The sequence below is a fragment of the Nerophis ophidion genome, linkage group LG01 (genome assembly GCF_033978795.1).
Source record: "Nerophis ophidion isolate RoL-2023_Sa linkage group LG01, RoL_Noph_v1.0, whole genome shotgun sequence".
In the NCBI taxonomy this organism is placed as follows: Eukaryota; Metazoa; Chordata; class Actinopteri; order Syngnathiformes; family Syngnathidae; genus Nerophis; species Nerophis ophidion.
In genome coordinates, this window is record NC_084611.1 from 12,277,109 (window position 1) to 12,292,493 (window position 15,385).

Sequence of the window (15,385 nt, forward strand, 5' to 3'; positions counted from 1 at the left end):
ATTCACATGTAAATAATGCTGTATAATAGACTGTATTTATATTATTCACATGTGAATAATGCTGCATAATAGACTGTATTTATATTATTGACATTTGAATAATGCTGTACGATAGACTGTTTTTATATTATTCATATGTGAATAATGCTATATAATAGACTGTATTTATATTATTCACATGTGAAGAATGCTGTATGATGGACTGTATTTATATTATTCAAATGTAAATAGTGCTGTATAATAGACTGTATATATATTATTCACATGTGAATAATGCTGTATAATAGACTGTGTTTGTATTATTCACATGTGAATAATGCTGTATAATAGACTATTTATATGATTCACATGTGAATAATGCTGTATAAGACTGTATTTATATTATTCACATGTGAATAATGCTGTATAGTAGACTATTTATATGATTCACATGTGAATAATGCTGTATAATAGACTGTATTTATATTATTCACATGTGAATAATGCTGTATAGTAGACTATTTATTTGATTCACATGTGAATAATGCTGTATAATAGACCCTTTATATTATTCACATGTGGATAATGCTGTATAATAGGCTGTATTTACATTATTCACATGTAAAGAATGCTGTATAATAGACTATATTATTCACATGTGAATAATGCTGTATGATAGACTGTATTTATATTATTCACATGTGAATAATGCTGTATGATAAACTGTATTTATATTATTCACATGTGAATAATGCTATATAACAGACTGTATTCATATTATTCACATGTGAAAAATGCTGCATAATAGACCCTTTATATTATTCACATGTGAAAAATGCTGCATAATAGACCCTTTATATTATTCACATGTGAATAATGCTGTATGACGGACTGTTTAAAGTTTAAAATTGCTATCTATATTGACTTCAAGGCTGGTGACCTTGGGACGCACATCATTTTGCAAGGGTCCCAAGTCAGTGAGGGCCGGACCAAAAACAAAAATTTCTGTTTTTCCCTCATTCATTATTTAAAAAATTCTGGGCTAACCAAGCCTTGACGTCGCATAGACATTTGAGAAGGAATATATATTGAGAAATATAGATACATTATAACCAAATATAAATATGTATAAACTACAAATAAAATATATATACTATAACTACATATACATACACTATAACCATATATATATATATATATATATATATATATATATATAATTGAGTGTTTTAAAAAGAAAAGGTGATGTAACACAGAGGTGAACATGTCCTTTCCCAACTACTTTGGCACGTGTTGCAGTCATTAAATTCTAAGTTAATTATTATTTTCAAAAAAAAAATAAAGTTTATGAGTTTGAACATCAAATATGTTGTCTTTGTAGTGCATTCAATTGGATATGGGTTGAAAGGGATTTGCAAATCATTGTATTCCGTTTATATTTACATCTACCAAATTTCCAGAAATGGATACATGGATGATACAGCAGAGGATTGGGAGAATGTCATGTGGTCAGATGAAACCAAAATAGAACTTTTTGGTATAGACTCAACTCGTTGTGTTTGGAGGAAGAAGAATACTGAGTTGCATCCCAAGAACACCAAACCTACTGTGAAGCATGGGGGTGGAAACATCATGTTTTGGGGCTGTTTTTCTGCTAAGGGGACAGGACGATTGATCCGTATTAAGGAAAGAATGAATGGGGCCATGTATCGTGAGATTTTGAGCCAAAACCTCCTTCCATCAGTGAGAGCTTTGAATGGTTGACCAAATACTTATTTTCCACCATAATTTACATATAAATTCTTTAAAATTCCTACAATGTGAATTCCTGGATTTTTTTTCACATTCTGTCTCTCACAGTTGAAGTGTACCTATGATGAAAATTACAGACCTCTGTCATCATTTTAAGCGGGAGAACATGCACAATCGGTGGCTGACTAAATACTTTTTTGCCCTACTGTATTGCCAAATATAGTATACGTATAGACTTTACTTTTGTCCAAAATGGTGCGTCCCTAGTTTGTTGTTGAACCAGAGGGGCACAATAACACATGGAAGTGAATTAATATGAACTTGATTTACTAAAAATGAAATGAACAAAACTCCAGGATACAATGATGAGGTTTTTCCTACCCGTGGTGGCCAGGGACATGCCATCGGACGCACAGGTCGCCATGTTTGTCTGGTAATGTTCTTTAGAGAATTTGCAACCTCCCTGTAATAAAACATTTTACTTATGCTATATGTGTCATACACGTATTTATTTTTTAATCATTGCAGTAGGAGGTGTCTCTTAAAGGGGAACATTATCACAATTTCAGAAGGGTTAAAACCAATAAAAATCAGTTGCCAGTGGCTTATTTTATTTTTCGAAGTTTTTTTTCAAAATTTTAACCATCCCGGAATACCCCGAAAAAAGGCTTTTAAAGTGCCTGATTTTCGTTATTTGCGAAGCCACCTTCCATTTTTCTGTGACGTCATACAGTGCTGCCAATACAAACAACATGGCGGCTACCACAGCAAGATATAGCGACATTAGTTCGGATTCAGACTCAGATTTCAGCGGTTTCAGCGATTCAACAGGTTACACATGTATTGAAACGGATAGTTGGAGTATGGAGGCAGATAGCGAAAACGAAATTGAAGAAATTTGAGCTATTGAGCGAATAGCTATTGACGCTATTCGGCCATGTCTGCCTTAGCACCGCTGCAGCAACTAAAATCTGTCGATTGGTAAGTGTTTGTTTGGCATTAAATGTGGGTGGAGGGAAACGCTGAATGCGAATAGTTACGTATGTACATACAGCTAGCCTAAATAGCATGTTAGCATCGATTAGCTGGCAGTCATGCCGCGACCAAATATGTCTGATTAGCAAATAAGTCAATAACATCAACAAAAGTCACCTTTTTGATTTCGTTGACTTTATCGTTGGAAATGCATCTGCTTTGAGTGTCGCAGGGTATCCATTCATCTCTGTGCCATGTCTGTCGTAGCATCGCCGGTAAAATGTGCGGACCAAACGAGGGGCTTTCGCATCTCTTGACACTGGAGCAACTTAAATCCGTCGTTTGTTATCAATCAATCAATGTTTACTTATACAGCCCTAAATCACTAGTGTCTCAAAGGGCTGCACAAACCACAACATGAACCACTACGACATCCTCGGTAGGCCCACATAAGGGCAAGGAAAACTCACACCCAGTGGGACGTCGGTGACAATGATGACTATGAGAACCTTGGAGAGGAGGAAAGCAATGGATGTCGAGCGGGTCTAACATGATACTGTGAAAGTTCAATCCATAATGGATCCAACACAGTCGCGAGAGTACAGTTCAAAGCGGATCCAACACAGCAGCGAGAGTCCCGTTCACAGCGGAGCCAGCAGGAAAACATCCCAAGCGGAGGCGGATCAGCAGCGCAGAGATGTCCCCAGCCGATACACAGGCAAGCCATACATGGCCACCGGATCGGACCGGACCCCCTCCACAAGGGAGAGTGGGACATAGAAGAAAAAGAAAAGAAACGGCAGATCAACTGGTCTAAAAAGGGAGTCTATTTAAAGGCTAGAGTATACAAATGAGTTTTTAGGTGAGACTTAAATGCTTCTACTGAGGTGGCATCTCGAACTGTTACCGGGAGGGCATTCCAGAGTACTGGAGCCCGAACGGAAAACGCTCTATAGCCAGCAGACTTTTTTTGGGCTTTGGGAATCACTAATAAGCCGGAGTCCTTTGAACGCAGATTTCTTGCCGGGACATATGGTACAATACAATCGGCAAGATAGGATGGAGCTAGACCGTGTAGTATTTTATACGTAAGTAGTAAAACCTTAAAGTCACATCTTAAGTGCACAGGAAGCCAGTGCAGGTGAGCCAGTACAGGCGTAATGTGATCAAACTTTCTTGTTCTTGTCAAAAGTCTAGCAGCCGCATTTTGTACCAACTGTAATCTTTTAATGCTAGACATGGGGAGACCCGAAAATAATACGTTACAGTAATCGAGGCGAGACGTAACAAACGCATGGATAATGATCTCAGCCTCTTTAGTGGACAAAATGGAGCGAATTTTAGCGATATTACGGAGATGAAAAAAGGCCGTTTTAGTAACGCTTTTAATGTGTGACTCAAAGGAGAGAGCTGGGGCGAAGATAATACCCAGATTCTTTACCGAGTCGCCTTGTTTAGTTGTTTGGTTGTCAAATGTTAGAGTTGTATTATTAAATAGAGGTCGGTGTCTAGCAGGACCGATAATCAGCATTTCCGTTTTTTTGGCGTTGAGTTGCAAAAAGTTAGCGGACATCCATTGTTTAATTTCATTAAGACCCGCCTCCAGCTGACTACAATCCGGCGTTGTTTGTTTGGCATTAAATGTGGATGGAGGGAAAGGCTGGATGCAAATATAGCTACAAATGAGGAATAACAATGCAATATGTACATACATCCATCCATCCATTTTCTACCGCTTATTCCCTTTCGGGGTCGCGGGGGGCGCTGGCGCCTATCTCAGCTACAATCGGGCGGAAGGCGGGGTACACCCTGGACAAGTCGCCACCTCATCGCAGGGCCAACACAGATAGACAGACAACATTCACACTCACATTCACACACTAGGGCCAATTTAGTGTTGCCAATCAACCTATCCCCAGGTGCATGTCTTTTGAAGTGGGAGGAAGCCGGAGTACCCGGAGGGAACCCACGCATTCACGGGGAGAACATGCAAACTCCACACAGAAAGATGCCGAGCCTGGATTTGAACCCAGGACTGCAGGACCTTCGTATTGTGAGGCAGACGCACTAACCCCTCTGCCACCGTGAAGCCTATGTACATACAGCTAGCCTTAAATAGCATGTTAGCATCGATTAGCATGGCGTGCTAATCGATGCGCATTCTACGTAAATCAACTTGAATCCGTCCCTGATCGTGTTGTTACATTCTCCGACAACACACCGACGAGGCACGATGTCTCCAAGGTACCGGAAAACAGTGGAAAAAACCGGAAAATAACAGAGCTGATTTGACTTGCTGCGTGTTTGATTGATTGATTGATTGATTGATACTTTTATTAGTAGATTGCACAGTACAGTACATATTCCGTACAATTGACCACTAAATGGTAACACCCGAATAAGTTTTTCAACTTGTTTAAGTCGGGGTCCACGTTAATCAATTCATGGTGTAATGTGTTTGAGAAAATGGCGTTGACGTCATCGATCCGGAAACAAATAATAGAAAGGCGTTTAATTCGACAAAATTCACCCATTTAGAGTAAGGAAATCGGTTAACAAAATATATGGTCTTTTTTCTGCAACATCAAGGTATATATTGTGGTTTGGTGATAATGTTCCCGTACTATTTGCATCCAGCGTTTCCCTCCACCCACATTTAATGCCAAACAAACACTTACCAATCGACGGATTTTAGTTGCTGCAGCGGTGCTAAGGCAGACATGGCCGAATAGCGTCAATAGCTATTCGCTCAATAGCTCAAATTTCTTCAATTTCGTTTTCGCTATCTGCCTCCATACTCCAACTATCCGTTTCAATACATGTGTAACCTGTTGAATCGCTGAAACCGCTGAAATCTGAGTCTGAATCCGAACTAATGTCGCTATATCTTGCTGTGGTATCCGCCATGTTGTTTGTATTGGCAGCACTGTATGACGTCACAGAAAAATGGAAGGTGGTAGCTCGGTATAGCTCGGTTGGTAGAGTGGCCGTGCCAGCAACTTGAGGGTTGCAAGTTCAATTCCCGCTTCCGCCATCCTAGTCACTGCCGTTGTGTCCTTGGGCAAGACACTTTACCCACCTGCTCCCAGTACCACCCACACTGGTTTAAATGTAACTTAGATATTGGGTTTCACTATGTAAAGCGCTTTGAGTCACTAGAGAAAAGCGCTATATAAATATAATTCACTTCACACTTCACTAAAAAGTAGTCAATTTTTCACGCCAGTTGGCACAGATAAACCATGCAAAAACACAAAGACTTTGGCAAAAACTTTTAAAAAACAAGCACATTTTTCCTTGCTCTTTTGTTACTGAGCTGCCAGATCTTCTTTTGGAAATAAAAGCCTTTTGGTGGACCTTGTGAGGCTACAATGTGACTCGAGCGTCAGCGTGCACGAGGTCCCCGAGACGCAGGCGACATATTTTCTTGACCTCCTCGATGCCGCGCTCTCTCTCCGCCGCCCGCCCGTTGGCCATGCGGGCGCGCATCTGCCGGAAGATGTCGGGCTTGTCGTTCATGCGGGCGCAGATGACGAACGGGAAGCCAAAGTGCGCCTTGTAGTCCTCGTTGAGCCGCGCCATGCTGGAGGCCTCCTCGGAGGTCAGCGCGTCCAAGCCCACGTTGGCCTGTTCCTTTAGGGACTCCTGGGTCAGCGTGCCCACCCGGAGGTCCCGACCGGCCAGATCCGGGTGGCACCGGAGGATGCCCTCTTTACCTGGACACAAATATGCTTTATCTGCAAATGGCTCAACAAATGTGGCTAACAATAATGAGATTTTATGCAAACTCCAAAACCAGTGAAGCTGGCATGTTGTGTAAATCAATCAATCAATCAATCAATCAATCAATGTTTATTTATATAGCCCTAAATCACAAATGTCTCAAAGGACTGTACAAACCATTACGACTACGACATCCTCGGAAGAACCCACATAAGGGCAAGGAAAACTCACACCCAGTGGGCAGGGAGAATTCACACCCAGTGGGACGCCAGTGACAATGATGACTATGAGAAACCTTGGAGAGGACCTCATATGTGGGCAACCCCCCCCCTCCAGGGGACCGAGCGGGTCTAACATGATACCGTGAAAGTTCAATCCATAGTGGCAATGGTAAATAAAAACAGAATACAATGAATTGCAAATCCTTTTCAACTTATAGTCAATTGAATGGACTGCAAAGACAAGATATTTAATGTTCCAACTGAGAAACTTATTTTTTTCAAAATTTTACCCATCCCGGAATATCCCGAAAAAAGGCTTTAAAGTGACTGATTTTCGCTATCTGCGAAGCCCCCGTCCATTTTCCTGTGAGGTCATCCAGTGATGCCAATACAAACAACATGGCGGATACCACAGCAAGATATAGCGACATTAGCTCGGATTCAGACTCAGATTTCAGCGGCTTAAGCGATTCAACAGATTACGCATGTATTGAAACAGATGGTTGGAGTATGGAGGCAGATAGCGAAAACGAAATTGAAGAAGAAACTGAAGCTATTGAGCGAATAGCTATTGACGCTATTCGGCCATGTCTGCCTTAGCATCGCCGGTAAAATGTGCGGACCAAACGATCGGGACTTTCGCATTGACACTGGAGAAACTTAAATCTGTCGATTGGTAAGTGTTTGTTTGGCATTAAATGTGGGTGGAGGGAAACGCTGGATGCAAATACAGCTACAAATGTACATACAGCTAGCCTAAATAGCATGTTAGCATCGATTAGCTGGCAGTCATGCTGCGACCAAATATGTCTGATTAGCACATAGGTCAATAACATCAACAAAAGTCACCTTTGTGATTTCGTTGACTTTATCGTTGGAAATAAATCTGCTTTGAGTATTTGCAAATAATCATTAACTTAGAATTGAATGGCAGCAACACATTGCAAAAATGTTGTCACAGGGGGCATTTTTACCACTGTGTTACATGGCCTTTTTTTTTAACAACACTCAGTAAAGGTTTGGGAACTGAGGAGACACAATTTTGAAGTGGAATTCTTTCCCATTCTTGCTTAATGTACAGCTTAAGTTGTTCAAAAGTCTCCTTCGGCTATTTTATGCTTCATATTGCACCACACATTTTCAATGGGGGACAGGTCTGGACTGCAGGCGGGCCAGGAAAGTACCCGCACTATTTTACTACGAAGCCACGCTGTTGTATCATGTGGTTTGGCATTGTCTTGCTGAAATAAGCAGGGGCGTCAATGAAAAAGAGCTTGCTTGGATGGCAACATATGTTGCTCCAAATGCTGTATGTACCGTTCAGCATTAATGGTGCCTTCACAGATGTGTAAGTTTACCCCTGCCTTGGGCACTAATACACCCCCATACCATCACAGATGCTGCCTTTTACACTTTGCGCCTAGAACAATCCGGATGGTTCTTTTCCTCTTTGGTCTGGAGGACACAACGTCCACAGTTTCCAAAAACGATATGAAATGTGGACTCGTCAGACCACAAAACACTTTTCCGCTTGGCATCAGTCCATCTTAGATGAGTAAAGGTTTGGGAACTGAGGAGACACATTTTTTGAAGTGGAATGATTTCCCATTCTTGCTTGATGTACAGCTTAAGTTGTTCAACAGTCTCCTTCTGGTATCACAGAGATGGCCGAAAACTTATTTTTAAACATGTAATCTTGGAAAAAAAAATACATATGTACACATATATATGTATATATGTATATATATATACATATATATATATATATGTATATATGTATATATATATATATATATATATATATATATATATATATATATATATATATATATATATATATATATACAAATGTGTGTGTGGGAAAAATCACAAGACTACTTCATCTCTACAGAACTGTTTCATGAGGGGTTCCCTCAATCATCAGGAGATTTTTCTCCTGATGATTGAAACTTTTCTCCTGATGATTGAGGGAACCCCTCATGAAACAGTTCTGTAGAGATGAAGTAGTCTTGTGATTTTTCCCACATACATATTGCGCTCTACCACGGTATCGAGCACTATTCTCTGGATAATCCAATCAAGACATATATATATATCCATCCATCCATCTTCTTCCGCTTCTCCGAGGTCGGGTCGCGGGGGCAGTAGCCTAAGCAGGGAAGCCCAGACTTCCCTCTCCCCAGCCACTTCGTCTAGCTCTTCCCGGGGGATCCCGAGGCGTTCCCAGGCCAGCCGGGAGACATAGTCTTCCCAACGTGTCCTGGGTCTTCCCCGTGGTCTCCTGCTGGTTGGACGTGCCCTAAACACCTCCCTCGGGAGCCGTTCGGGCGGCATCCTGACCAGATGCCCGAACCACCTCATCTGGCTCCTCTCGATGTGGAGGAGCAGCGGCTATATATATATATGTATATATATATATATATATATATATATATATAGCTACACACATTCATGATAAATCTTTATTTATAATTGAATCACTTGTTTATTTTTCAACAAGTTTTTAGTTACTTTTATATCTTTTTTTCCAACTAGTTCAAGAAAGACCACTACAAATGAGCAATAGTTTGCACTGTTATACAATTTAATAAATCAGAAACTGATGACATAGTGCTGTATTTTACTGCTTTATCTCTTTTTTTCAACCAACAATGCTTTGCTCTGATTGATTGATTGAAACTTTTATTAGTAGATTGCACAGTACAGTACATATTCCGTACAATTGACCACTAAATGGCAACACCCGAATAAGTTTTTCAACTTGTCTAAGTCGCGGTCCATGTAAATCAATTCATGGTAATGCATTAGAGCATGGGTGTCAAACTCTGGCCGGCGGGCCAAATTTGGCCCGCCGTGTAATTTCATTTGGCCCTTGAGGCAATATCGAATTAACATTAGAGCTGACTCGCCGCTGTAACACCGCATTCACCGCTAATACTCATACTCGTCAACCCTCCCGATTTTCCCGGGAGACTCCCGAAGTTCAGTGCCCCTCCCGAATTTCTCCCGATTTCCACCCGGACAATAATATTGGGGGCGGGCCGTAAAAGCTCTGCTTTTGGCATTCTCTACATGTCGCCACGTCCGATTTTCTTCCATAAAAACAGCATGCCGGCCCACTCACATAATATGTGCGGCTCATACACACACACAAGTGAATGCAAGGCATACTTGGTCAACAGCCATACAGGTCACACTGAGGGTGGCCGTATAAACAACTTTAACACTGTTACAAATATACGCCACACTGTGAACCCACAGCAAACAAGAATGACAAACACATTTCGGGAGAACATCCACACCGTAACACAACCGAACAAATACCCAGAACCCCTTGCATCATTAACTCTTCCGGGACGCTACAATATACACCCCCGCTACCAACAAACCCCGCCCCAACTCAAACCCGCCGCCGAAAAGAGGCTTTCAATTTGTATTTTTATTTTATTTGATATGCCATTGATATTTTTTAATTATTATTATTTAAAACTCGATTTTGCATGCACTATAAAGTTATATAAGCCTTGCTTGGTCAATATTAGATGCAAAACTTGTTTGGGTCCCTTCGTTCAGTTTTAAATGTTGGCCCACTCTGTATTTGAGTTTGACACCCCTGGATTAGAGGGTACTTGAATTAAAAAAATGTTCACAGGGGTGACATCACTGAAAAAAGGTTGAGAACCACTGTTCTAGAGGAAAGTTCTGTGGTCAGATACTACAATAAATTAGCTGTTTGACCATAATACCCAGCAATATGTTTAGAGGAGAAAAGATCCACTATGGACTGGATTCTCACTATTATGTTAGATTCACTATGGACTGGACTCTCACTATTATGTTAGATCCACTATCGACTGGACTTCCATTATTATGTTAGATCCACTATGGACTGGACTTCCATTATTATGTTAGATCCACTATGGACTGGACTCCCACTATTATGTTAGATCCACTATGGACTGGACTCTTACTATTATGTTAGAGCCACTATGGACTGGACTCTCACACTATTATGTTAGATCCACTGTGGACTGGACTCTCACTTTTATGTTAGATCCACTGTGGACTGGACTCTCACTATTATGTTAGATCCACTATGGACTGGACTTCCATTATTATGTTAGATCCACTATGGACTGGACTTCCATTATTATGTTAGATCCACTATGGACTGGACTCCCACTATTATGTTAGATCCACTATGGACTGGACTCTTACTATTATGTTAGATCCACTATGGACTGGACTCTCACTATTATGTTAGATCCAGTATGGACTGGACTCTCACTATTATGTTAGCTCCACTATGGACTGGACTCTCACTATTATGTTAGATCCACTATGGACTGGACTCCCACTATTATGTTAGATCCACTATGGACTGGACTCTCACTATTATGTTAGATCCACTATGGACTGGACTCTCACACTATTATGTTAGATCCACTATGGACTGGACTCTCACTTTTATGTTAGATCCACTATGGACTGGACTCTCACTAAATTATGTTAGATCCACTATTGACTGGACTCTCACACCATTATGTCAGATCCACTATGGACTGGACTCTCCCTATTATGTTATATCCACTATGGACTGGACTCTCACTATTATGTTAGATCCACTATGGACTGGACTCTCACTAAATTATGTTAGATCCACTATTGACTGGACTCTCACACTATTATGTCAGATCCACTATGGACTGGACTCTCCCTATTATGTTATATCCACTATGGACTGGACTCTCACTATTATGTTAGATCCACTATGGACTGGACTCTCACTATTATGTTAGATCCACTATGGACTGGACTCTCACACTATTATGTTAGATCCACTATGGACTGGACTCTCACACTATTATTTTAGATCCACTATTGACTGGACTCTCACTATTATGTTAGATCCACTATGGACTGGACTCTCACTATTATGTTAGATCCACTATGGACTGGACCCCCCCTATTATGTTAGATAATAGGACAATGACCCCAAACACACATCAAAAGTGATAAAGAAATGGCTAAATCGGGCTAGGATTAAGGTTTTAGAATGGCCTTCCCAATGTCCTGACTTAAACGTGTGGACAATGCCGAAGAAACAAGTCCATGTCAGAAAATCAACACATTTAGCCGAACTGCACCAATTTTGTCAAGAGGAGTGGACAAAAAAATTCAAGCAGAAGCCTGTGGATGGCTACCAAAAGTGAAATTTGCCAAGGGACATGTAACTTATTCACTATGGTTATATATGTGATCGCGTCCAATGGTTCTGGACTTGACCATGGTATGTGAATTTTAGCCAAGTAGTAGTCTTATTTGTAAATGGGACATTGAAACTGTCGTTCGAAGGCTCACCAAAGTGGAGATGTGTTTGGCTTCATCGGCATGGAAACGATAGTCTGCCATGGCGATTTATATCAATTATATATATATATATGACATCTCATGGACAAAAATAAGACCTTCTGGAGGAAACAAAACAAAAAATTCAGCTGTTTGGCCACAATAGCCAGCAATATGTTTGGAGGAGAAAAGAAGAGGCCTTTAATCCCAGGAACACCAAACCTACTGTCAAGCATGGTGGTGGTAGTAGTATTATGCTCTGGGCTTGTTTTGCTGCCAATGTAACTGGTACTTTACAGAGAGTAAATGGGACAATAAAAAACCAGGATTACCTCCAAATTCTTCAGGACCACCTAAAATCATCAGCCCGAAAGGTTGGGTCTTGGGCGCAGTTGGGTGTTCCAACAGGACAATGACACCAAACACACATCAAAAGAGGTAAAGGAATGGCTAAATCGGGCTAGAATTAAGGTTTTAGAATGGCCTACCCAATGTCCTGACTTAAACGTGTGGACAATGCTGAAGAAACAAGTCCATGTCAGATTTAGCTGAACTGCACCAATTTTGTCAAGAGGAGTGGACAAAAAATTTCAAGCAGAAGCTTATGGATGGCTACCAAAAGTGAAATTTGCCAAGGGACATGTAAGCAAATATCAACATTGCTGTATTTATACTTTTGACCCAGCAAATTTTCAGTAGAGCCATAGTAAATTCAAGACGCTGAGATCATTATCCATGCGTTTGTTACGTCTCGCCTCGATTACTGTAACGTATTATTTTCGGGTCTCCCCATGTCTAGCATTAAAAGATTACAGTTGGTACAAAATGCGGCTGCTAGACTTTTGACAAGAACAAGAAAGTTTGATCACATTACGCCTGTACTGGCTCACCTGCACTGGCTTCCTGTGCACTTAAGATGTGACTTTAAGGTTTTACTACTTACGTATAAAATACTACACGGTCTAGCTCCAGCCTATCTTGCCGATTGTATTGTACCATATGTCCCGGCAAGAAATCTGCGTTCAAAGGACTCCGGCTTATTAGTGATTCCCAAAGCCCAAAAAAAGTCTGCGGGCTATAGAGCGTTTTCATTTCGGGCTCCAGTACTCTGGAATGCCCTCCCGGTAACAGTTCGAGATGCTACCTCAGTAGAAGCATTTAAGTCTCACCTTAAAACTCATTTGTATACTCTAGCCTTTAAATAGACTCCCTTTTTAGACCAGTTGATCTGCCGTTTCTTTTCTTTTTCCACTATGTCCCACTCTCGGTCCGATCCGGTGGCCATGTACTGCTTGCCTGTGTATCGGCTGGGGACATCTCTGCGCTGCTGATCCGCCTCCGCTTGGGATGGTTTCCTGCTGGCTCCGCTGTGAACGGGACTCTCGCTGCTGTGTTGGATCCGCTTTGGACTGGACTCTCGCGACTGTGTTGGATCCATTGTGGATTGAACTTTCACAGTATCATGTTAGACCCGCTCGACATCCATTGCTTTCCTCCTCTCTAAGGTTCTCATAGTCATCATTGTCACCGACGTCCCACTGGGTGTGAGTTTTCCTTGCCCTTATGTGGGCCTACCGAGGATGTCGTGGTGGTTTGTGCAGCCCTTTGAGACACTAGTGATTTAGGGCTATATAAGTAAACATTGATTGATTGATAAAAGAACCAAACTTCATGAATGTTTTTTGTGACCAACAAGTATGTGCACCTGGGGATAGGTTGATTGGCAACACTAAATTGGCCCTAGTGTGTGAATGTGAGTGTGAAAGTTGTCTGTCTATCTGTGTCCGCCCTGCGATGAGGTGGTGACTTGTCCAGGGTGTACCCCACCTTCCGCCCGATTGTAGCTGAGATAGGCGCCAGCGCCCCCCGCGACCCCGAAAGGGAATAAGCGGTAGAAAATGGATGGAAGTATGTGCTCCAATCACTCTATCACAAAAAAGTAAGAGTTGTGGAAATTATTGGAAACTTAAGACAGCTTTGACATTACGTTCTTTACAAGTGTATGTAAACGTTTCGACTAAAAGTGGAGAAGGGGTGAAAGAAGTGGTTTGATCAGGTGACCAGGTAGAAGTGTGCCACTCACCTGACTCGGGCAAAGCGTCAATGAAGTCCCCGATGGCGTCCTCCAAGGCGTCGATGCTGCCGAAGGGTCGCCGGGCCCACACAGCTGCGGCCACGATGGGACATTTCTCCACCACGTTGCCGAAGGTGGCGACAAAGTCCTCGTAGGAGAGTTGGTTGACCCTGGAGAGTTCCATGTTGTTCTCCGGGAGAGAACCGTGCAAGGCTGGGAGGTCAACGCACTTAGGACACGCCTCCTGTGTGGGTTCATGTTGGCCCCAAAAAAACAGACTTTAGAATGTTGACTCAGTCATGTTTTTAGAGGCAAATTGGAGAAGTGGCATGCATGTGCATGTTTTATCTACATGGTAAATATAAAGAGAATACAATGATTTGCAAATCTTTTTCAACTTATATTTAATTGAATAGACTGCAATGACAAGATATGTAATGTTTTGCAAAAAATCATAAAGTTAGTATTCAATGGCAGCAACAAATTGCAAAAAAGTTGTCAGAGGGGCATTTTTACCACTGTGTTAGATGGCCTTTCCTTTTAACAACACTCAGTAAAGGTTTGGGAACTGAGGAGACACATTTTTGAAGTTGAATTATTTCCCAATCTTGCTTAATGTACAACTTAAGTTGTTCAACAGTCTCCTTCTGCTATTTTAAGCTTCATATTGCATCACACATTATCAATGGGGGACAGGTCTGGACAAGGACTGGAATGCTAGAATTCTCACAATATTATGTTAGATCCACTACGGACTGGACTCTCACTATTATGTTAGATCCACTATAGACTGGACTCTCACTATTATGTTAGATCCACTATGGACTGGACTCTCACAATATTATGTTAGATCCACTATGGACTGGAGTCTCACAATATTATGATGGATCGACTACGGACTGACTGGACTCCCACTTTTATGTTAGATCCACTATGGACTGGACTCTTACACTATTATGTTAGATCCACTATGGACTGGACTCTTACACTATTATGTTAGATCCATTATGGACTGGACTCCCACTATTATGTTAAATCCACTATGGACTGAACTCTCCCTATTATGTTAGATCCACTATGGACTGGACTCTCACTATTATGTAAGATCCACTATGGACTGGACTTCCACTATTATGTTAGATCCAGTATGGACTGGACTCTCACTATTATGTTAGATCCACTATGGACTGGACAGTCACAATTATGTTAGATCCACTATGGACTGGACTCTCACTATTATGTTAGATCCACTATGGACTGGACTCTCACTATTATGTTAGATGCACTATGGACTGGACTCTCACTATTATGT

At 41.3% G+C, this 15,385-nt stretch overlaps 1 protein-coding gene across 1 annotated transcript; it reads right to left on the bottom strand.

Annotated features, from left to right (window-relative positions):
* Nucleotides 1-5,963: 5,963 nt before the first annotated feature.
* Nucleotides 5,964-14,353, bottom strand: urad (ureidoimidazoline (2-oxo-4-hydroxy-4-carboxy-5-) decarboxylase). The gene is made up of 2 exons (XM_061896190.1): nucleotides 14,083-14,353; nucleotides 5,964-6,422 (listed from the first exon to the last, which is right to left on the bottom strand). Exons 1-2 carry the CDS (start codon nucleotides 14,255-14,257, stop codon nucleotides 6,073-6,075), a joined length of 525 nt encoding a protein of 174 aa, XP_061752174.1. The 5' UTR covers nucleotides 14,258-14,353; the 3' UTR covers nucleotides 5,964-6,072.
* Between the last annotated feature and the right edge of the window lie 1,032 nt (nucleotides 14,354-15,385).